This window comes from Larus michahellis, chromosome 2, assembly GCF_964199755.1.
Source record: "Larus michahellis chromosome 2, bLarMic1.1, whole genome shotgun sequence".
In the NCBI taxonomy this organism is placed as follows: Eukaryota; Metazoa; Chordata; class Aves; order Charadriiformes; family Laridae; genus Larus; species Larus michahellis.
In genome coordinates this window covers 51105849-51128440 of record NC_133897.1, presented here as the reverse complement: position 1 = coordinate 51128440, position 22592 = coordinate 51105849, and the positions used below count along the sequence as shown (strand labels likewise).

At 40.1% G+C, this 22592-nt stretch overlaps 1 protein-coding gene across 45 annotated transcripts in view; it reads left to right on the top strand.

The window, feature by feature from the left end:
* CLASP2 (cytoplasmic linker associated protein 2) overlaps positions 1-22592 on the top strand; it is a 154184-nt gene that overhangs the window by 26698 nt on the left and 104894 nt on the right. For 39 of the 45 annotated variants that reach the window (XM_074575323.1, XM_074575321.1, XM_074575315.1 and 36 more), the window contains exons 3-7: positions 1825-1928; positions 5342-5433; positions 5755-5830; positions 7300-7397; positions 15753-15823. In XM_074575323.1, coding sequence (XP_074431424.1) covers positions 1825-1928; positions 5342-5433; positions 5755-5830; positions 7300-7397; positions 15753-15823 — 441 coding nt within the window. Of the gene's footprint in view, positions 1-1824; positions 1929-4489; positions 4657-5341; positions 5434-5754; positions 5831-7299; positions 7398-15752; positions 15824-21517; positions 21717-22592 lie in introns of those variants that run through there. The other 6 variants (XM_074575332.1, XM_074575328.1, XM_074575331.1 and 3 more) reach the window with 4 other exon arrangements.

Sequence of the window (22592 nt, the reverse complement as noted above, 5' to 3'; positions counted from 1 at the left end):
CAAAATCCCCAAACCAAAACAAAAAAAACCCAAACCCTTCTTTTCAAACTGTGAAATGAAAGTAGCTGTAACAATTTATTCAGAAGAGAAAGGGAAGAAAAGACAGATAAAAAATGCTAAAACTTGATAATGGTAGCTAAAGATGGCAGTAGAATATCCAGAGCCAGTAGAATTATATATTCAGACTAGGATGATTAAAAAGTGTTCAGGTACAGCAGGTGGGAAATTCAGGTTTCAGCAGTGTATTTGTCTGGTAATAATCATGGTACAGAAATGGCTGCTGCTTTAATGTAGGAACAGAGGACTGAGGAGACGTCCCGAGTTACTGATTCTGTTCACTTTCTTTTGCTGGTAACACTATTGTTTAGTTATTACTATAAAATTATGAAGTACCGCTAAAATTCTTTCAGAGCTCCCTTTCAAAAAATAGGGTGATAGTTATTTCCTCTGTGAGTAGAATAGGAAAACTAATTTTATAGCAGTCAGCAGCTGAGAGAGATCAGGCAGCAACTGTAGAATACTCTCCAGTGTTCAGAGATGTAACACCAAATGGTGATTTTCCCTGTTACTGTGTCTTTTTTTCTTGGAATAAGAGCAAGTCTCTAAAAGACTCAAGGCAAACATTATGCTAGTTTTAGAAGGTTGGAATAAGTGGTGTGGTAATTGTAAACTTAGCCCCGGCTTAACTAGAGTGCAGGAGCAGAAGGATGCTCTGGGTGGGTATTGGGATCTGTGTTGAGTAAGTCCCACCTAGATTATGTCACTGATACCTGCCGCTCTTAGAAAATGGTGGATCAGGTCGGAAACAGAAGCTAATGCAGAAGGTTGAGCTGTTGACAGGTAAATGTCACTATTAGCGTGTGACACTGCTTTTTCTAGGTGCTGTTTCACATGTTTATACTAGCTTTAAGAGCACTGTCCCCCAGGAGATGACATCTCCACCAGTTCCGTGTCAGTTGTACTTCCTGAGGGAAGGTGTCACGCTCGGTGTTGTCGCCCTTCGTTTAAAGAAGTGGTAGCAAAAGCAGTGGAGGGAAGAGTCTCACAAAGCGTGTGTAGACCCCAGATGGAGGAGTAGGAACCTGTACAGCAGGATGTCTTGCACAACGCTGATCTAAGCATTCATTCAGATAACTTTCCTAAATATCGTAACATCCATTTATTTATCGTATGCAATTATAAACTGCTCTCTGTATAAGCAAGCGAAAAGAATGGGCAAGTCCTTTCATTTCGAGTGAGTTCTGATTTTTAGGATGTAAAATCATTGGCTGTCGTGCAATTTTAGTTTAATATTATTTGAGGACACGTGTTTAAAAATAGTAACTTTTAACGATACTTTTACTGAAGTAAGGCTGAGTTTCCAGGAGAAACACTGTGTGAATAGGGGGATTTAAAACTTTAAAAATTTTTGTAATTAAACAGCAAAATCCCACTGATTTTGAAATAGTCCTTTTTTCCTATCCCTATTCTTTCCCACTCACTAGGCCTAACATTATTTTTCAGAAAAGCCAGACATTCAGAAGCTACGGGCATACTTTTTGAAGATTAAGTTGAAGTCATTCATATGTTTTTTAAGAGGGAAAGCTTTCTTTATTTTTAGCCTGTTGGAAGATACAGTTTTCTTCAATTTCAGTCCAATGCGTGTGTTGTTAGTCTTGTAACATACTCAGAAATGTATTTGGGACATCAAAATATTGTTACCAACTTAAAATCAGCTTTTATTTTTGAATGTGATCTATCTTAAATCTGTTTTAGGAAATATCCTTAAGTATTAGAAAATCTTCATGGGGTGTTTAATATTTTTTCTTTTTTTCTCTCCCATAGTTCTCCTGCCTTTGATAGATCGTATGGGAGATGCCAAAGACCAAGTTCGAGAGCAAGCACAGAATCTCATATTGAAATTGATGGATGAAGCAGCACCGCCCATGGTATATACTTAATGCAGATTCAGATGTAGGCCTCCAGTGAGCTTATGATTTATGCATGAGCTTGACTTTGAATATGTCACAATGTTATGGTGGCTGTTAATGGTGTAAATTTTAAAGATATTCTTAATGGATTGACACTGCTGCATTGTTCAGCTAAAGATAAAAATCTGGCACAGTGCAATTCTGCAGGTTTTGCATATCGTAGCTAAATTCTGAGTAGATGTTTTCATGTCACTGTCAGGACGTTGTTAATGAAAGCATGTTTGAAATACCCTCCTGGATTGGAGTTTGCATAATGGGAATAAATAAGTTTATTTAGCTCTGACTTTATTTTAAAATTAGCTGTGTACTTAAACGCATAGGAGTAGTCCTGCAGTTGAGATGGTGCATTCTAACTTAGAAAATCTGGCTTTCTAGATGTGTGACAAAGATGCTGTGTGAACCTTGGAAAAACCGAGGTGGGGAGAAGTTGCCCTCTGACTTGTTGTCTTAGGTTGAAGTTTGAGTTAAGCAAACCTTCTTACAGTTCTTAGCATTATGTTCCTTCCAAGTACTAAATCTTGTATTTCTACTCTGTGAGTCTGAAAAATGTAGGATTATTTAACAGGATTATATCGTTTGAGCAATGATGTTATTTGGAACTCTGAGGACCCTGGCTGTCAGTAGGAACTTACTATTTGAGTTTTTAATTTGTGAAGAAAATCTCTTTCTGAATTTTGAGTGCAGAAGTTAATAGGGAATGTCTTATTTTTTGTGAATGAAAATGAGTTTCTTTTATGTGATAATTCCTGGCTTTGTTTGCCTGATGGAACAAACAGGTAGCATGGTAGGCAACTGTAGAAACATATTTATCTCCCTCCTAACGTGAGGTGTTTTTTCACATGATTTGGTCACAGATCTGACTGGTATTAAGACACTAAGGTCTAGTAGTGTCATCCACAAAGACATGCCTTTACCTTTTCATGAGATCTAGTTTTGATCGTATTCATTGACGAAGAGACATTGCAGCATTTTTTCATGCCTAAGTGCAAGTAGTTCGTGAGTGACATGCTCCAGTGCCCAAGATGCTCCCAAGCACCTGACACACAGACCGGAAAGTACACCTACCTCCACAGTAATAGTGTTTGGATAACTATGCAGCAGAACATCTTGGGAGACGCCTTCATTTGAACAATTGCTGATAAAGAATGTGGTGATAGTGGCTTCATGCTAGGCCCTCATCATGAAAGAGTTTCAGATTACTGGTCCATCTTTCGGTTTCTGAAGAGTTGTTAGGCGGTAGGCTCAGAGGGTGGAAGGAAGCTTCCATCCCCTTTGAAGCTTACTTGCCATGTCAGAAAGAGCACAAGGTTCATGAGGCCCAAGGAACGGTGTGCGTGAGAAAGAGAAGGTATTGGCTCTTCTGGTAACTCCCCTAGGGCAGGAGAAACCTGCCTTCAGTTGTCTGCTCTCAGGACAGCTCATGTATTGTTAAAAATTTGGATGAAAAGCATCAGTCATCCTCACAGCAGGGACCAAAACAGGGAAGTCTATCCAGTGCCTCCAACACTGAAATACATAGTTTTAGGCTCCCTTTGCCGCAGAGAAAGATCCCTTTGGAAAAGTTGGGTGGAATGGTTTTTTGGGGTTAATTCCTGTAAGTTTCTTTCCAAACAACTCATCTTGTCTGTCCTAGTGTCTTGTTGAATAATATTTAATTTGTCCTGTTGTCAGTTCCCTTTTCTTGTTTTAAAAGTGTTTGGGGTTTTGTTTGATTATTTTGTGGTTTTGTTGGTTTTTTTTGGTTTTTTTTTTTAATGAGCGGGAACTCGATGTAGCTGTTTATGGGCAGGAAAGCATAAAACAAGAGTATAGGTGGTATAAATGCATGAATGGGACAAAGGGAGTTTGACACCAACTGTTGCTAGCAAGTCGTGAGAGTTGAAATTTCTAAGCAGCCATTTGAATTTCTCAGTTTAGAAGAATTCAGTTCTTAAAGTAAGGATAGTTCAGTGAAAGAGGAGATTTCTCTTTTGTCTGCTTTGTCTGTTTCAGTTCAGAACAGTTAGCGTTCTACCTGTATTTTTGTCCACCTAGCAAGAAGATTTCCTTTTTTTCCTTTTTTGTCTGGGACAGTGGGTTAATTGGAAGGATGTTTTCTTCCGTAAAATCCTGTTCTTTGTTGTTAAGCTGTGCAGTTCTGGGCAAGCCATATCCTGCTGGTCTAAGGTTTGTTTTCTCTAAATGTAATGAAGTATAAACAAACAAACAGGAAACCACAGGGGGACAAAACGATCAAGCGAGGCTCTAATTGGAAAATTTTACGTCTGCTATCAAGTGTGCTACCCCATTAATAAAGAGTATGCGGCATTCCCTGCTCTTATGCTTTGTTGTGAGGGTTTTTTTTTTCAGAAAGCTGAATAATGATTGCAATCATCGGTAGCTAATACAATTTAGCAGATGTGTGTGGAATCGTTAAAGGTTACAATCGCCCTGTTCAGGGGGGTATGTGGTAGGAAGGCTGCAAAAATGTGGGATTGCCAGTGTGCATCCATCGCTAGGCAACGCTGCCGGCGGATGCTGGCCGAGGGAGGCTGCAATGGCAGCGCTGCAGCTGGGGGGGGCTGCGGTCGGAGCTGCTGCTGCATCCGCTGCCAGACACCCCTGAGAATCCCAAGGCTCGTCAGCTTCACCTTCCCGCTTTTTGCACCGTAACATACCGCTAGAGAACGGGCAAGGAGATGGGAAGGTAAAAAGATAAACCAAGGAGGGAAAAGATAAGCTGGGGCGGGAGAGGGCTAAAGGCAGGCAATGGAAAAAACGAGTGCGCAAGAAGGTAGACGAGGGTTTAGCGAGCAGGGGAATCGTACAGTGGGAAGTGGCAGTAGCACAAAAGGAGAAACGAAGGCAGAGCAAAATTGGAAGCACAGGAATTAGGATGAATAGTGAATAAATAATTGAAATATGAAGTAAATTTGAAGCAAAAGTAGGACAGGAGTGGACAGCAGGGGCATGGATAAGGATGAGCTAAAATGGATGAGAGGGAGTTTTGGCAGGGAAACGGAATATGAAGCAAAAAGAATATAGCAAGTTCTGCTTGAGTCAGTAGTCTGTAGCGTTAGTGTTTGTTTTGCGTGTGTTAAGTGTAGCAATTCTGTATGTTTTTAAGAGATGTTTCTCAAACAATAAAAATACTCAGCTAGATTTCTGAAGGATGTTTTTTAGGGATTGTTTTAGGCATAGGAATAATCCGTGTTGTGTTCCATACTGTGTGTTTTATAACTTAATTTTATTTGAGAAGTGGTGTTACTTCTCCAGTGGACTTGTCTTCTGTTGGTTTTTTTCAACTGTTATAAATGTAATTATAAAATATGGATAGAATTACATTGTATTGTGCTCCTCGTAATCAAAGACAATTATTTCTGTTTTTATAGTACATTTGGGAACGCCTTGCTGTTGGTTTTAAACACAAGAATTACCGATCCCGAGAAGGAGTGTGTTTGTGTCTTATTGCTACCTTAAACATGTAAGCTTTTTGTTTCTATGGAGATGTAAGGGTTCTGTCCTTCTTCTGAATGTCATTCTTCTCTGAAACTAATACTTTAGGAAGTCTGATTCAAGTAAATTAATAAATAGGAAAAATCAAACAACTTAATTTGTAAGCTTTCTCAAAGAAGGACTAAAGGTATAGTATTTTTGTCTTATTTAAAAGTAGACAAAGGAGTAGCAAGGGAGACAGGGAGCTTGACTGATGCAAGTTTGTATTATATCAGTGCTGTGCTAAAAGTTCACATCTGCATATTTTCTGTAAAAAAAAAAAATTAACTTATTTTTTTTCTCTTTTTAGTTATGGTGCACAACCATTAATACTTAGCAAGTTGGTACCACATCTGTGTACAGCGTTTGGTGACTCAAATAGTCAGGTAAGGATTTCATTACTTAATAGTACTTCAGCAGCTATACTCCGACAGAGTTAAGAAACACTGATAGCCTTTCTTGTATACAACAGGTCGTTATTTTCTACCGTGAGAAACAATAAACCCATTTTCTTCTGAATCAGTCCATCCATGGGAAGATGGAAGTAGAGTTGCAAACACAGCAGTGTTGCGATATACTGGCCCCTTTAGTTTTGTCTTCAGCGGTTGAAACTATTCATCGCTGAAAATAATTGTTTCGTATAGAGCATGTTGAAATAAAAGAGAAAAAATATATCATCAGGAAGAATTGCCTCCAGAAGGAACCCCTGCATGAGACCTGTAATAATCTGCCAAATTTGCTGAAGGTATCATTATCATGTGCAGGACAGGTAATAATTTCCTAAATGGAACCCAAATGGCATTTGAGCACATGCAAGGACTGTAGTTAAAATTAGTTAATTAAGTAAAAACAACTGCCGTGAAAATCAAGGTGCAGTTCATAGTGGGGACACCCGAACTTCAGAAAACCTTCAAATGGAACTGGATAAAATCTTTCTCAATTTATCTGAAGTTGTGTCTGAGAGAAAAGAGTAAGAATACAGGAAGAAGGTAGCATTGGTAGGAGATGGGCAACTAAACAGGATAGGTCTTTATGCTTATTTTCTGGATGCAGCGACATCCTTGTGTTTTCTGTATAGCGTAGCATTGTTTTATTCTAGAGAAAATCTGTTAAGAATTTGTCTTGTTTGTTGATCATTAATAAAGACGAAGTTTTCATATCTTGATTGAGCAATTATGAGTTTAGTTCAAACTGTTACAGAGAACAATACTAAAGTCATCCAGTAATTCTTTATAGAGAATAATGGCGTTTACTAACAAGCATTTTTGGCAGCTTTTATTGTGATGACTGTGGTTTAAATTTTTTAAAGAGGTACTCCGTCTCCTTGCTTTAACTGTTCTTTCCCCTTCCCCATCTTGTCTTACTCCCTTTCTTGTGCTTATTTAATGCCAAATAATTCCTGTTGAAGGAAGTAAAGAAAATGGCCCATTGGTGTGGGCAGTCAGGTTCTTTTTCTAGAAGGGCCTTGCTGCATGTAGGAACAGATAAAAGCAAGATGAAGTGTCAAGACTGGGTGGAGGGACTAACTTTTGGAAATGTTGTCTACTGTGACAGAGACCTAAATAAAGCATGTTTTTTCCACAAATATTATTCTTATGTCAATCCCAGAAATTCCCTCTAGAGCCATTATTTCTAGGATTTTGCATTTGCCATCTGGAGATGCTCTAACTTGGAACAAAAACCATCTTGAAATAACAGTTGTATTTCCTTTCCCATCCATCCTCACTGTTTCAACTGTTTTATCAAACGAGTTGGCATGCAGATCCATAGAAACTGGAAGATTAGTGGGTTGTCAGCAAATGTTGTTTTGGTTTCTGTAACCCTGAAATTAACAATTTAAACTCTGTGTTCACAGGTGAGAGACACTGCCATACTAGCCATTGTAGAGGTTTATAGACATGTAGGAGAGAAAGTACGAATAGATCTTACGAAGAGAGGAATTCCTCCAGGAAGGTGAGTTAACTATTTTGATTTTCTAACCCTGAGCCATTCTGTGTTACTGGTCTTTACCAGAACTTCAAACTCACTAAAAACTTTGTTTTAAAATTACTACAGTTTTTATTTTATCTTCTAGTTAGTTTTGCTTCCATCATGATGTTACTAGTGTTCCTGACTTTCTTTTGCCATTGTCTTTTCTCCTTGTAAGAGGCATGCAGGTGTATGATGAAAAGCAGCCTTATATTCACCAGTTAAAGTCCCGTGACTTTAAGAGAAGCTGAGAGCTGGACAGTAGTAAAAAAACATTTAAAAATTAGGCAAATATGTACTGAGTGCAGTGGGGAAATAATTAGAAAATTCTGGAATCTATACATCATGTTCCTTATTCTAGAGTTGCTGTTTAGCCTCCGTGTAGAAGAGTCTCAACTGAAGCACTTAAATCAATAATTTCATGTATTGTGCATGTTTGAGAGACAACAAGTGTGTGTGTACATGCGTAAGTGTGCAATGAAAGTATGGCAAATCAACAAGCTACTACTTTCTTGAAGATACTTATAATGGAATAATTGTCCTCTCTTGCTTCTTGCTAATTACATCAGACCAATCATAGAATCATTTAGGTTGGAAAAGACCCTTGGGATCATCGAGTCCAACCATCAGCTCCACTCTACAAAGTTCTCCCTTATGCCATATCCCTTAACACCACATCTAAACGACTCTTAAACACTTTCAGGGATGGTGACTCCACCACCTCCCTGGGCAGCCTATTCCAGTGTCTGACCACTCTTTCTGTGAAGAATTTTTTCCTAATGTCCAGCCTAAACCTACCCTGCTGCAGCTTGAAGCCATTCCCTCTTGTTCTATCGCTACTTACCTGTGAGAAGAGACCAGCACCAACCTCTCTACAATGTCCTTTCAAGTAGTTGTAGAGAGTGATGAGGTCTCCCTTCAGCCTCCTCTTCCTCAAACTAAACAGTGCCAGCTCCTTCAATCGCTCCTCATAAGATTTATTCTCCAGGCCCTTCACCAGCTTTGTTGCCCTCCTCTGCACTCACACCAGCACCTCGACATCTCTCTCGTCTTGAGGTGCCCAGAACTGGACACAATACTCAAGGTGTGGCCTCACCAGAGCTGAGTGCAGGGGGATAATCACCTCCCTCCTTCTGCTGGTCACACTATTTCTAATACAAGCCAGGATGGCATTTGCTTTCTTGGCCACCCGGGCACACTGCTGGCTCATGTTCAGCCGCTCGTCAATTAGAACCCCCAGGTCCTTTTCTGCCGGGCAGCCCTGCAGCCACACTTCCCCAAGCCTGTAGCGATGCATGGGGTTGTTGTGGCCCAAGTGCAGGACCCGGCACTTGGCCTTGTTGAAGCACATTCCATTAGCATTGGCGCATTGGTCCAATCTATCCAAGTCTGTCTGTAGAGCCTCCCTATCCTCCTGTAGATCAACACTCCTGCTTAGCTTCCTTTCCATCCTAGATGTTTGCTTATGGGCTACTGTTAGGTGAGAGAGAGGTGCTTTTCAAAATAACTATTTCCCAGTTCTGAAGCTGCAATTCTGGAGTTCAATGAGAAAGGAATATTCAAAAGGAGTGTTCACTGGTCTGTTACACATGCAGTCACAGGATCCTGGATGTTTCTTTGTTTCTTGCAAAAGATGCAAAGAAGTTTTGAAAACGCATACTTTATCGGTCCTTTCTCTTTCTGAAAAGCAATTCCGATCTGTTAAGGCTGGTCTGTGTTGTGTGTAGATTAGTTTATATGAAATAAAAGCAGCCGTTGTTTTGTTGCTACCTTGGTAAGGATTTGTTTAATTAAGACAGCTAGACAGAGCTCAATATTGTACTTAGTGGGAAAGACTGTTTATACAATAAAATCTTTCCAATTCCTTATTGAAACAATTTACACTTTTTAAAATGTGTTAACCCCTTATCGATTAACATACCACTTTACTCTGAGTCTTCATCTTCTTGATTTTGATAAAGCTGAATATATCTACTACATGGTGTCAGAGAGAATATCAGAATGGATACTGTGCCTCGTCAGACCCTTCTAAAAAACTATTAGCCCTGGTTTTTAATGATGATTTGTAGGGTATAAAAATATCATAGGAGAACGGTGTTGAATTTATCGTTTCACATTCCAGGCAGAGTTCAGCCTGTTTGGACAAGAGATGACCCTGCCTATGGGAATGGAAAGTTGTGTACAATCTCTTCTATTTAATGGCTGTGACAATTTTAGACCATTAAGAGATTATATGGTTACCACAGAAGTTTAAGATGTGTTATTACTATAATTCCAAAAGTTGAGTTTCCATAGCTGGTAATTGGAACGTACCAGAGAAGATCTTGCATTTAGATAGGGTCTTGGACATCTTTTGGAACAGAGCAGAGTGCAGATTTCAACAGTCTTTGTTTGTGCTGTGAGTGTTGGGTCTGACCATAAGTTTAGGTTCAGCACTCAACCTGTTGCCATTGCCATGTGATACAAACTGAGCAAATCTTGGGATCCAAATAGGATTAAACACCATAGGAGCTTTGTATCCTCAGGGCAATCAACAGTTTCTAATTTAGTTGCAGTAGGTGCTAAATTGTTACTTCTGCTGTCTGAATCAGTGGAATATAAAATTCCCGGGATCTGAAAGCAGGCACAGTTGTATCATTTGCCTGTACATAAAGAAACAAAGCCCTACTTGGTGTGTGTTAAACAGGTTGTTGCCACTGAATCTCAACTGTTTTCCACCTGACAGTCAAGGCTACTGTAAAATAATACTTAAGTTGAGTCTCAGTGCTGTTTCGTCCGTGGTAATTTTTACGTCGGGATGAGGGGGGGAGTTACGATTTGAGTTGAGCATGAGGCTATTAGTGTCTGTCCCATCCGTCGCTGACAGAAAGCAGAGATCCTGTAGTCTCTTCTTACTCCTTCACACAAGTGACAAGGCGGTTGACAAGCTCAGGAAAGACAGATTAGCTCAGACTGTTGTTCCTTCACAGGCAGACCTAATTGAAGACGTTTCTTCCCCAGTGCCTGTCAGAAGTTTTCCCTTCACTTAGAAGCATTAAAATTTTCGTGCGGTTATGCAGGAGCTATGATCTGTGGAAAAAAACCCTTTGATGTAGAGTATCATCTTATCATTGTTTTGAGGGGAATCTGTGTTCATATTTGTGTGTCTGAGTTTTAAGTATTACGGATAATCTGTGGTTCAGACACATCTTTCAGTTGAGTTCAGCCTTAAAGAACTGCACTGCAGCTCCTTCACTGTATGACAGTGCATTAAAAATCGTGTGTAAACATAAATATTAGCAGAAAACCCAATTACTTCAGTATTTGGTGCACACGTGATTTAATAAAATGTGGACTCGTTTAGTTTACATAACAAATCATACATTAGAGATCTGTGCATTGCTGCTTGAATGCACTCTGCCCTAAAGCACTGAAAATAAGAGCTCATGGCCGCTGCAAGGAAGGCAGGAAAGTTAATCAAGCATTGTTTTGAGATATTGTTCAACTTCCTTAAATATGCAAATGGTATAGGCATGTTGTGTCCATATAAGGCTAAATGTAGTTAGTAATGGAATAATGGTAGGCTTAAAAGGTTTCGTCATCTGCACCTGGTAAGTTTGCCTTTGTGGAAAATACTAGATTTTCTAAAGAAGGATTATTGGACCTGTTGGAGTCTAGGTAGCCAATAAAAGAGGATAGGATCTTACTTTTTTAGTTCAACTCTACTTGCTACTATTGTATTTTTCTTCAGTGCATTTTTATTCTTTACAGAGAGTATTTTGCGAGTTGTAATTTGTTTATAAGTAAAATCAGTGAGTTCCTCTTTCTATTTGTTATTTTTCAACTTACAAGTCGCAGAATAATATTGTGCTTTTTTGCTTGAAGCACATTCCTTTTTCAGAAAAATCAGTATCAAGTCAGTCGTTGGAAATTTGGATGTCGTTTTCCCTTTTGGTGAAGTTGCTGCCAAAGAGGTTTGACAATTTGGTATCGGGCCCGTAAGTTAATACATTTCTGAATACTGAAAGTGGATGTTATATTTCTTGTTCTGTAAGCCAAGAATAGCGAACAGGTTTTGCTCTATTTGGGCCAAATTGAATGTGTTACAATATGGAATCTGTGTGACTGATCTTCCCTGAATGGAAATAGTATATGCGGTTCTGGAGAGCAGTTGCTTAGTCTGAGTGTTAAAAGCTTTTTAGGATCTTTCAGGAAGTCATCTGACAACTTTTCCCAATGTTGCTTGAGAAACGTAAATGTATAAAACCAGTTATTTGTTTAGTTCTTATGTCTAGGGCCACAACTTCGTATCCTGAAATGTTTTTGCAGTATGCATTTCTGAATACCGCATTTTATGTGGTATGCACATTCTACTTAACTGTCGAGTTCATTTTGTAGATGAGGTCCATCTGTGTGTCCAGATGTGGACACATGTCTGTGCAAGATCCCTTTTCTTTTTTTTTGGAAGGGGGAAGTAAGGGGAGATAAGTGCAAGGTGTCATATGGGCCATTTCCTGCTTTAGACTCACTGTGGATGTGAAGAACAGACTAGTTACCACCCTTTCTTTTTCTTTATCCTACTGCTATTGACAGGAGAGTGGTGCTTTTTTGCCTCTTCATCATGAGATCTGAACTTTTAGGTATCCCCCCTCTGCCTGTCATTCAAACAGTTGAACTCCATCAAGCATCGTCACAAATAACAGCATCTCAGTCTAGAAGTGTAGTGCATGTTCTTTACTAGTATCTGCATTGCCATGTGCATGCATGTCAGCACAAGGCGTATCTTAGGAGGGTATGTATTCCTCTCATTGAACATGTAATCACGATAACATGTTAATCCTTTGATAGAGACCTGTCACCTGTCGTAGGAGGGGGTTTAGCAGCTTGCCAGGAGGCCCTGTTTAAAGCGCCACAACCTCATACATTCATTTGTTCACTGAGACAGCAACAATCATCCAGCCCGTGCAGAAGTGGCCTGCTGTCCTGAACGTGTGTTTTTCGTCAATGGGGATTTTTCCTTCCACATGTGAAGTTGCAGAAGACCTGTCTGTGCCTTTTTGGAGAAAGAAGATAATATTTCTGTTCAGCGGTGACATAGTATTTCTACTGACTGATGACTTCACTGATTGATTATGCATGTCATGTCCAGACTTGGGCTTGCAGATATAAGATTAAGGAGTAATAATGCTGCTCTTCTCCAAGAGTGTCCCTCATTGCTGATGACGGTGAAACCAGTCTTCATTCATCCTTGTAAACTTTCTTGGATTCCTCTTGGCCAGGTTCTCTTTTACCAGGAGCTGAACTGCTGTAAACATTCTTAAATTGATTGTGGTTGCAATAATTTTAGAGACCTTAGCCCATACTGCCTTGCTGCTTGTCGCTGTGTGAAGAAATATGAGAAGATGGTAGCATGAAGAGCTGGGTGGGAGGAGAGGAAGGAAGAAACTTCTTGTGAGAGTCGTTGCAAAGTAGTAGTTAAAGTTCCTGTAAGCTGTACTAAAGAGAGGGTTGGATCTACAGTAGTGCTTGACCATTTTGTCAGCAGTGTTTTACTGGATAATTTTTTTTTTTTTTTTTTTTGCAATTGTGACAACTATAGAGTGTGTCTTTGGTCATAAAGACATACTTTGAAAGTTTAAGGAGTGGCAGTACTTTCTTATTCTCCAGCCTGCACCACTGACTACGTAGCATCCAGTGCTGACAAACACATTTTTTTAATGTTCATAGTAAATACTTTATCAGATATTTCTCTCGGAGTGAGAGGCAACATGTGTATTATTATAATGTATTTATAAGGAAGCATTTAATTTTTCTCTTTTGTTTAAAACACTCAGGAAAGCATTTTTGAAAACTAAGTTCAAAAGAGCAGGAAGTATTTTTTTTTTTCTTTTGAATTCTTGAAAATATGTGTGCCAAATGCATAACATCAGCCTAGCAGGATATAAAAATTAAAGTGACATTTTAATGGAAATCTGTTAATCTCTCTAGTCTTCATGTTCAGTTTCTCTCAGGATAACAGTTTCAACCTTTCGGATGTAGTGTTAAGTCCTCCTCATTAACGAGGCAGACTGTTAATGCAGTGCTTAGTATGGAATCCAGCAGGGTTGAGGGGAACTCGCAGTCGCTGGTGAACAGTAACAAATACTTCCTACGGTACACAGAAAGCAAATGCATTAACTTCCTTTCATAAAAGCAAGACGGCATAATGCATTACTATGTGTATTGATTCGTGTGTGAACGTTTCGCTTTGTGCGTTTGAAAGCACATTGCATGTTAATGGGATTCCACGTGTCATTAGCAAATGCTAGTACCTGAAAAGCATGTCATATAACAACTGTAGTTACACTTTTTCAAGTCCAAGTGCAAAAAAACCCATTTCGGCATAAATTGCGTTTGGTTTTCGAATCGACCTTTTCATTAAAAGACTGAGGTTTGATATTAAAGCAGTGTGGCCTGACAGTTGCAGATGGCTGCCGTTTCGGACATTTTGCTGTGGCTGCAATGGTTGTCAATGCAATGGTGGCGCAAAAGGGAGAGAGTGACGGGTTCCAGAAAGACTGGCAAGTCCATTAGGGGAAGATTATGGAAACTACTACTGAGCTACATATAGTTTTGAGATAAGTTGAGATGGTAGAATAACTGCTGGTTTGTGTTACGGGTTATTGACTTCTAGGATTAAGAGTTTTTTTGTTTTTCTTTCTTCTAGATGCTTGCGGCAGGGTAGGCCTTTTTGTGGAATTCTCAGCTAAATCTGGGTAGTTCTTGTTGTGGGCCTGTTAAATGCAGGGCAAATTTGCTCTGTAGCACGTTGCCTTGAAGTATTTGGAAAGTAAAAATAACGCATTGTCAGAGTCTTAAAACATTTGAAAGCGTGGGGAAAGGCTCAGGCTTTTTATACTGTTGTCTGGCTGTGTTTCATGATTATATCACTTTCCTCATTACTAGCTAAATGAGGTACCAGTGAATGAAAGGGGTGTGCTGCATGTCAGAGAAGGTAGACTCTGCACAACCTCTCTATACGGATCATTGACTAAAAGTGCTGTGGGCATAAGGAAATTTTAAAGTTAAATCTTTGTATGTCCTTGACTTTGTTCCCATATGTATTGTGAGAATTTTCATACCCAAGCACTGTTCTTATCCATTTTTCTTGGTTTGTCTTAAAATACTTTGGACTGTAAGTTGTAAACAGAGCCTTTCAGTATTTGCTCTTTTAGCAAATTTTGAGTTGGGTAATATAGTCTCTAGTACTGGTAACCTACCTGAACTGTACCTGTTCAGCAAGTTGCAGACTATGATGAGATTTGTAGTTCATAACTCTGCGTTTAAGGTCAGGATTCAGTCCTGCTAGTCTTGTAGCTAAAACTTCATGTGCATGTTAGATATTATCATATTCTGAGTAGTCTAAAATGCAGGCAAGTCTTTGGAGAAATGTAAGAAAATGTTCTCAATTGTTTGCAGTTGAATAGTGTATTATGTCAGTACAAACCCATTGGTAGCCTGCGGGTCACGTTTTTTCTGTGAGATACTTCCACTGCTTTTATTGAGTTTTCTGCAGAAGTGATGAGAAATAGCTGTTTAAGTGTTTTGCCAGCTTTCTTGCTTGAAGGAAAGCGTTTTCTCCCTTGTGGCACTAGTTTGCAAATCTAGAGCTTTTGGGGGGTTTGGGTGTTTGGCGTTTTTGGGTTTTTTTGATACTTACATGTAGCTAAACACTTGCAGTGTGTTTTCATATTTTTGAGTGTTTAAATTAGCAGGGTGTGTGTTGAATATAACTAAAGTATTTACTGTATTTTAAGATTAGAAAAAAAAGTATTTCCTTTTTTTTTTTCCCTGTGGAAGTGCTAACTGCTACAAAAGTATTTTCATAACAAAACTGAGAAAATGTTGAGGAACAAAAATTTTGAAGAAAATTAGTAATTGTCTCAGAACAAATTAAATAGTAATCCCCCATGATTACTATTTTTTACTATTTATTACTATTTACGAGGGTTTTTTCCCACATGATCATTCCATAGTTCAAATTGTTGCCTTTTGGTGTTGCATATAAACAGGGTAATATCACAGTCATCTGAACCCAGTATATACTATCACTGAACCTGAGTTTTAGATTTTTAGTTATTTTTAATCATGCTAATAACAATGCCCAGTTTTGCTTTTTGCTAAGTTGACTTAGTTTTCTGTGTGTTTGTGTGAAGATGCTCAACTAAAGTTGTCCTTTGGGAATTGTTTCTAGATACTCTTAATCTCTTGTGTATATTCTGTATTACCGCTTTAGGTGTGATAATAAACTGATTTCTGTTTTTACCAGTAACCTGGGGGATTTCAGAGATGTAAAAATATTTTTGTTGTTGTTCTTTACAGGTTGCAAACAATCTTCGCAAAATTTGATGAAGTAAGAAACTCTGGAAATATGATTCTAAGTAGCGTCAATGGTGAGTATCAAAGATCATATATTTATTATCAGCTTTAGATTAATACAAGATAAATATTTAAATCCTAGCATTATCAGTGTGAAATGGATGACTAGAAACATAGGCAAGTACTAAGAAAATGAGACACTTAGTGAAACAAACTTATCCTCTGTTACTGAAAGTATTTTCAGAATACAATTGGAAAAAGTATTGAAACTGCATGGAAACAAGCAGTGAGTGTTTGACAAGTTGCATGTGTGCTCAGTAGAGGATGCAAGAATCCTGCAAAGTATTCATTCATGCATGGGAAAAAAAAAGAAAAGAACCTTTATTCTATCTTACAGTATATTTCTAAAAGAAAGTGGTAATTTAATGATGAATGTGTTTGATTCCTTCTCAGTTAAAATGATGAATAATGATTATAATACACGGAGTTTGAAATTACAGAAATAGGCGATCACAGCATTCAGAGTCACTTATGTTGAAATTAAGACTTTTTTTTTGGTGTGTTTCATGAAAAGAAAACCTGTTGTGCTGAGAATCCTTGTTGCTTCCCACTGCATTCTTGGTAGAGTATTTTGTAGTATAAAAGAGTAAACCCGTAATTCTTTCTTACTTAGAACTATAATTTCAGAAAAAACTGTTTAAAAATACTGTTACATAACAGCACAAACAAGGGAGGTGTTGTGGCAGTGGCTTCAATGGAGTTGTTTTTGAAAGCTTCATTGTCTTGTCTTCAGCAAAGAATCAGTAGTTCTTGTTTTATGGGGCGGGGGGGGTCTCTGATGTTCATTTTCCTTTCAAAACAGCTATGCTGCCTGAGAAAGAGGTTCTGGCAGATCTAAAAAGTGTAACTATGCAGGAGTAAAAATATTTTGAGGAATGCATATGATTTGTTAATGTACTCAAATACACCTTTTCATTTTAAATATTCTCACCGTTTCCTTGTTAGTGTGAAAACAGAAGAGACTGTGGGTTCAAAGGAATGTGTTCTTGCAATCTTTTCTTTGAGGTAGTAAGAGTTTCTATACAGTATTCTGCTTTGAAATAAGACATTGCTATTCTTGAAATAACTTGAAAAATACAAAAAGTAGATTTGTAAGGATTAATATAAAAAAACCCAAAGAAAACATACTAATTTTGGGAGAAAATGTTTTGCATAAATGTTACATTAGATTGTAAATTTACTCACTCGGGAAGGGTAAACCATTATCTTTTACATTTAAAGTTAATACTGCTGCATAGGTTTGAGAGGTTCAAAGATGTATTTTACATGTTGTTTTTTTTCTGTTGGTAGTTCTCAGGAGAATGGAGAAAGTTACATGAGGGAATATAAATGCATTGAAATAATTTAAATAGATATGAAAATATAAATACAACATTGCTGGATAAGTTTACATAGCACTTCTGAGCTTTTTGTCTCTATTTTAAGAGAGTTGACTATTTTTCTTTAAGCTGTTTTTGTCTCATCTGTAAAATGCAGACATTAATGCTGATCTACAGCATATAAACCATTTACTTCGTCTTGTAGGTGTCAATTTCTGTGTGAAAGTTACTATGATTCTGTTTTGGTATGGTAGAGACAGAATCCCTCTAATATGTTGGTTTCAGTATTTTTGCTTGAACCTAGTTTATCTGTTGCATTCATCTAGACAAATTTTTAACGTTATTGAACAGATACTCTTCCATTGTTAGTGCTTTATCTTGGCTTTGTCCTTCATTATTTCTGAAGGACAATTTGTATTTACTGCTTGCATGTGTAGATTGAAAGTTACTGTGGAATTCCTGTAGCCTTGTTACCAGCTTTTTTTTTAGGAGCTTTATCAAACATCTCTGGATAAAGGCCAGATTTCAATGTCTCTACAGCTGTTGCGGTGTTGAGGATATTTTTTTTATTTTTTTTTTTGTGTGCTTTGGATATTTTGGAGGAGGGTTTGGGAAGTTAAGGGGAAATGGGGTTATGTTTCGAAGGGGGAAAGTGTGTGCCAAAAACTGCTCAACAGGCTTTAATACAATTAGGCTGGCGCAGTTCTCTAGCGGACCTTTTTACCAGCAAAAGGAGTGGCTTTTTGCCAGGTTGAGTTACTTTCCCAAATGAGTTAACAGCACTGATGAGGGTTCTCTTCAGTGTGTGACGGATAGGGAAGGGCTTGCGAACGCAACCGTGGAAGATGTCGGCTTCTTCCCAGTCCTGAGCGTGACGCTGCTCTGGTAGCAAATCTTTGTTGCGTTGACCTAGTTTCTGAGGATCCAGAGATGTGACTTAGGATTCTTTCATCAAACAATACTAATGTCTGTTGTTCCGACTCTTTATTCAGCGTGTACTTAGGAGGAAAAACAAGAAGAACAACAACAACAAACCCCACCAAACCTCAGAAGTCGCAGCTTTAAACACTCTGAGTACAAGGACGTTTTCCATAGTATTTTAATGATCCAAACAAATATATATTTAAAAAAATATATGTTTGTACTAACGTGAGTAAACACATGACAGGTTTTGAAAACGTATTGGTATGCGGGAGAAATGGAGGGAGGAAAAGATATGGTACCGGCAGTCTTACGCACGCTGGTAGATTTAATATCTTATTATCCCTGTGACTGTGTTTGGAGTGTATTTAGCGTGAACGGTCCCTTTAGCCTTGTGTTACCGTCTTCCTTTATTGACTCTGTAAAGTCAATGAAACTGTAAAGAGGAGGAGGGCAACGAGTTTCTGTTAGACTGGCAGGTCCCCTTGGAGGGTGGACGAGGTGAAGAGCGTATTGAAACAAGCATGGATGGAGTAATTGGGGCAGGATGTAGCAAGGGGTTTCAAAAGCCAACAGATGAGAAGGCACCGTGTCTAACGAGGGGACTGGGCAAGAGGCTTAGTGCTTTTGCTTGATGAGGGTGACTTACAGGCTCAAATAGAATCATAGAATGGTTCGGGTTGGAAGGGACCTTAAAGATCATCTAGTTCCAACCCCCCTGCCATGGGCAGGGACACCTCCCGCTAGACCAGGCTGCTCAAAGCCTCATCCAGCCTGGCCTTGAACACTTCTGTCTTGCTTCTCCAACTGACCTTTGATGATTATTTTTTTTTTAAAGTTATTTTTCCTTGCTTCTCCCATCTTCCCTTGCCCTCAGCAGTGGGCCATAAAAGCAGACATCATTCCTTTAATGTGAATTATGTGAATGAATTAGCTGCCATGAAAACCTTGGGGTTTGTTTACATTCATAATGATGTTGCAAATTAAGAGAATCATGTCAGGATGTTTGCTTGTTAAGCGAAAATCTTACACGTGCTGCTGTTTTTGCCCTTTCACTCCACCAGAAATGTATAGTATCTCTCCAAACTGGAGAAGGTTCTTTAAGGCGCCTCCCCATTTTTCAGCAAATGAATGTTCATTTCTATGGAAACGGAACTGGCAGCCAATCTCAAAGCTGCAAAAGCGCTCGTTTCTGCTGCCTGAGATTTGTAAATACTGTTTTCTTGGAGAGAATTTAAACAGACTCCTATACCGGGTAGGAGTGTAAATTTTGAGACAGGGATTTAAAAGTAGGGAAAATAATAATATTGAGCTCTCTACTTTGCTCCTCGTTGAGCAGGCAAGAGTGATTCGAGCTGAATATAAATTGTACATCTTTGTCCAACCCGTGCAATTTTCCCGTTTCAGTGGTATGCCTCATCGTGTTGGCTTTGGAAATGTAAAATGTGACAGGTAGGATACAGCGATGTTGGTATCACCGTTGCGGGGAAACTGTGTTATGGATGATAAAGATACAGTTGAGGTATATGTTAAAAAAAAAAAAAAAAAAAAAAGGCGAGTAAAAATCCATAGCAGTAGTGTGTATCTGTTTTTCCACATTACGCTCTTGTTTTTTATTTCCCTGTGCTGTTTTCTTTATGGAAATACAGTTACTATGGAGATGATGACGACATACTCTTGACAGAGCTCACCGGTGTGGCACAGCGGGAATGTACATCAGTCGGGAAATACGGAAACTGGTGACAGCTGCCATGATTATTTTATAGGGTTTTTGAGCTATGTGCATTTCTCTTGCTTGCTCAATGTGAGTGGCCAGAACGTAGCCACGTTATTTCAAATTTCAGCTGTTATTCTTGCTGGTTTAGAATTTTAAAGAGGAAAATTTACTGTCCAGCGTAAATGGAAGGGCGAGTTTAAGCCTATTAGGAAGCAAAGGGCCTCAGCAGGCTGATGCTTCCACAGGGACTGGAGAATCTCTCCTGTGAGGAAAAGCTGAGTCCTGGGTCTGCTCAGCCTGGAGAAGAGAAGACTGAGGGGGGATCTCATCAACACTTATCAATATCTAAAGGGCGGGTGTCGAGGATGGGGCCAGACTCTTTTCAGTGGTGCCCAGCGACAGGACAAGGGACAACAGGCATAAACTGGAACACAGGAAGTTTCACCTAAACATGAGGAGGAACTTCTTTACTTTGAGGGTGGCAGAGCACTGGAACAGGCTGCCCAGAGAGGTGGTGGAGTCTCCATCTCTGGAGATACTCAAAACCCACCTGGACACGTTCCTGTGCAACCTGCTCTAGGTGACCCTGCTCTGGCAGGGGGGTTGGACTTAGATGATCTCCAATGGTCCCTTCCAACCCCTGCCGTTCTGTGATTCTGGGTTTTAAGGAACTTGCATGAGTTTTTGAATTATTGCTTTGGGGAAATGCACCCCGGCTCCTGCAGAAAGCGTGGCTTACAGCTGCTGCGCAGCCCAGTGCCCGTTATGGTTCTGCGTCCTGTCTCCATTTTAAACTTTTCCTTAGGCAAGATGAAGTAAATTGGAAGCACTTTTGGGGTTCTTTTAAATAGCTTTATTGGCATGCACTCTTTCTACCTTCACTGTGTCTCTTAAGACATCGACTTGGGAATGAACTGTCAACAGGAGTTCAGGTTTGGGGGAGGTTTTCGTTAGAATTTCGGTACCGCTGCAAAGTGCCCTCCAGCGTCTGTCGCAGGCATGCTTTAGACAAGCCGGTTCTCCTCAACTTCTCAGGGGGTTTCCGAGAACTCCCGTCAAAGAGCAGCTTTCTTCAACGACCAGTCTTCTGCTTCCTGGGGGGTTTTTTGGTTTTGGTTTGGTTTTGAGTTTGTTTGGGGTTTTTTTTGTGGATTTTTGTTTTATTTTGGGTGGTTTTTTGCAGCGTTTTGGTTTTGGTCTTTTTTTGTTTGTATTGTTTTTCCTATAGTTTTTGGGGGGCTTTTTTTCTGTGTTTTTTTTTTGGTGGTGGTGGTTTTTTGAGTTTTTTGTTTTGGTTTGGTTTTGGGTTTTTTGTTTCTTTTATTTTTTATTTTGGAGGGTTATTTTTTTATTTCGGGGGGTGGGGTTTTTTATTATTTTTGGTGGTTTTATTTTTTTTGTTTTGTGTTTATTTTTAATTTCTTGTGTTTTTTTATTTTTGCGCTTTTTATTTTTATTATTATCATTATATATTATAATAATATATATTATTATAACAACAACAGCAATAATAATAATGATTTGTTATTTGGGTTTACTTTATTTTTGGTTGATTTGTTTTTGTGGAATGCCCGCCCTGACCCAGGCAGCCACGCAGGAAGCAGTTCAGGGTCTCACATCGTTTTCCGCGGGGGGCAAAACTTCCCCTTCGGGGTGGAACGTCCCGCCCTGGCCCGCGCCTCCCCGCGGCCGCGGAAGGGCCGGGCGGGGGGGGGGGGGGACGGAACGGGAACCCCGCGCAGCACGTGACCGCCGCGTCGGGGGCGGAGCGCAAGTAAAAGTCCCCGTTGGGACGGGGCCGGGCGGGGTGGCGGGAGGTGCGGGGTTCCCGCGCGAGGCGGGGACTACTATTTTGAAGCGGGGCGGGCGGCGGCGGTGGCTGCTGCTGGCAGGCAGGGAGCCGGCACCCGCCGCGGCGGCACGGCCGCGGTATGATGGCTGTGGGGGACGGTGAGTGCGGGCCCCGGGGCACCGGCGCTGCCCCCGGGAGGGGACTGGGGACACGCACACCGGGGTACGTGGGGGGGTTGTTTGCAGGCCTGTGGGGGCGCAGGGGGGTCAGGGCGCTCGGTGGCCGCAGGGGCCGGGCGATGATGCCCTTCGGTGAGGGGGAGGGCGGGCTGCCGGGGCCCGCTCCTCTTCTCCCCCTAAAGGCAGGTCTGGCCGCACGGGGGGTGTGAAGCGTCCGGTGTGGCAGGTCGAGGTCTTGCCCCCACCGGAGTCCGTGGGTCACGGGTGGAGGGCACTTTCCCGTGGGGCACCGAGCGTGGCAGGTCTCCGTTCTGCTGCTTTAAAAAACATAATTAACCGTTCGTGGATTTCTGGGGAGGTGCGTGGTCTTAATTATTTACAGCGCTGGCAGTTTCCACTCTGCATTTTTATGTTGGCATTCTCCTTTCCCCCTCTTGTCGCCGCATTACTTGTGTTACCTAGCGCCATACCACAAGAGTGAATTTACTATATCCCTCCTGTAAACAAGCCTATATTAATCTGTGCTGCTTTGTGAAGAAATTTACAGTAATTCAGTGCAGCCATAAAAGAAGTGCCTTGCTTCGAGGGAAAGGAATATATATTTAATAAAGACATCCCATGATGTTACTACGTTTCCTTCACAGCACAGTGTAATGTTACACAAACCAATGGTAAGTAGGTCAGTAAAGCAATACAGGCTATATTGCTGTGTTTTGGTTAAAAACTGGACATATGTTTTATCTTTATCACCTGGTGTGACAGCCAGGTTCTTTGAGCTTAACAACCTGATGACTTTCATATATATATGCATTATTATTTTCAGGGAAACTTGAGAAGCGTTCATTTGACTTGGAG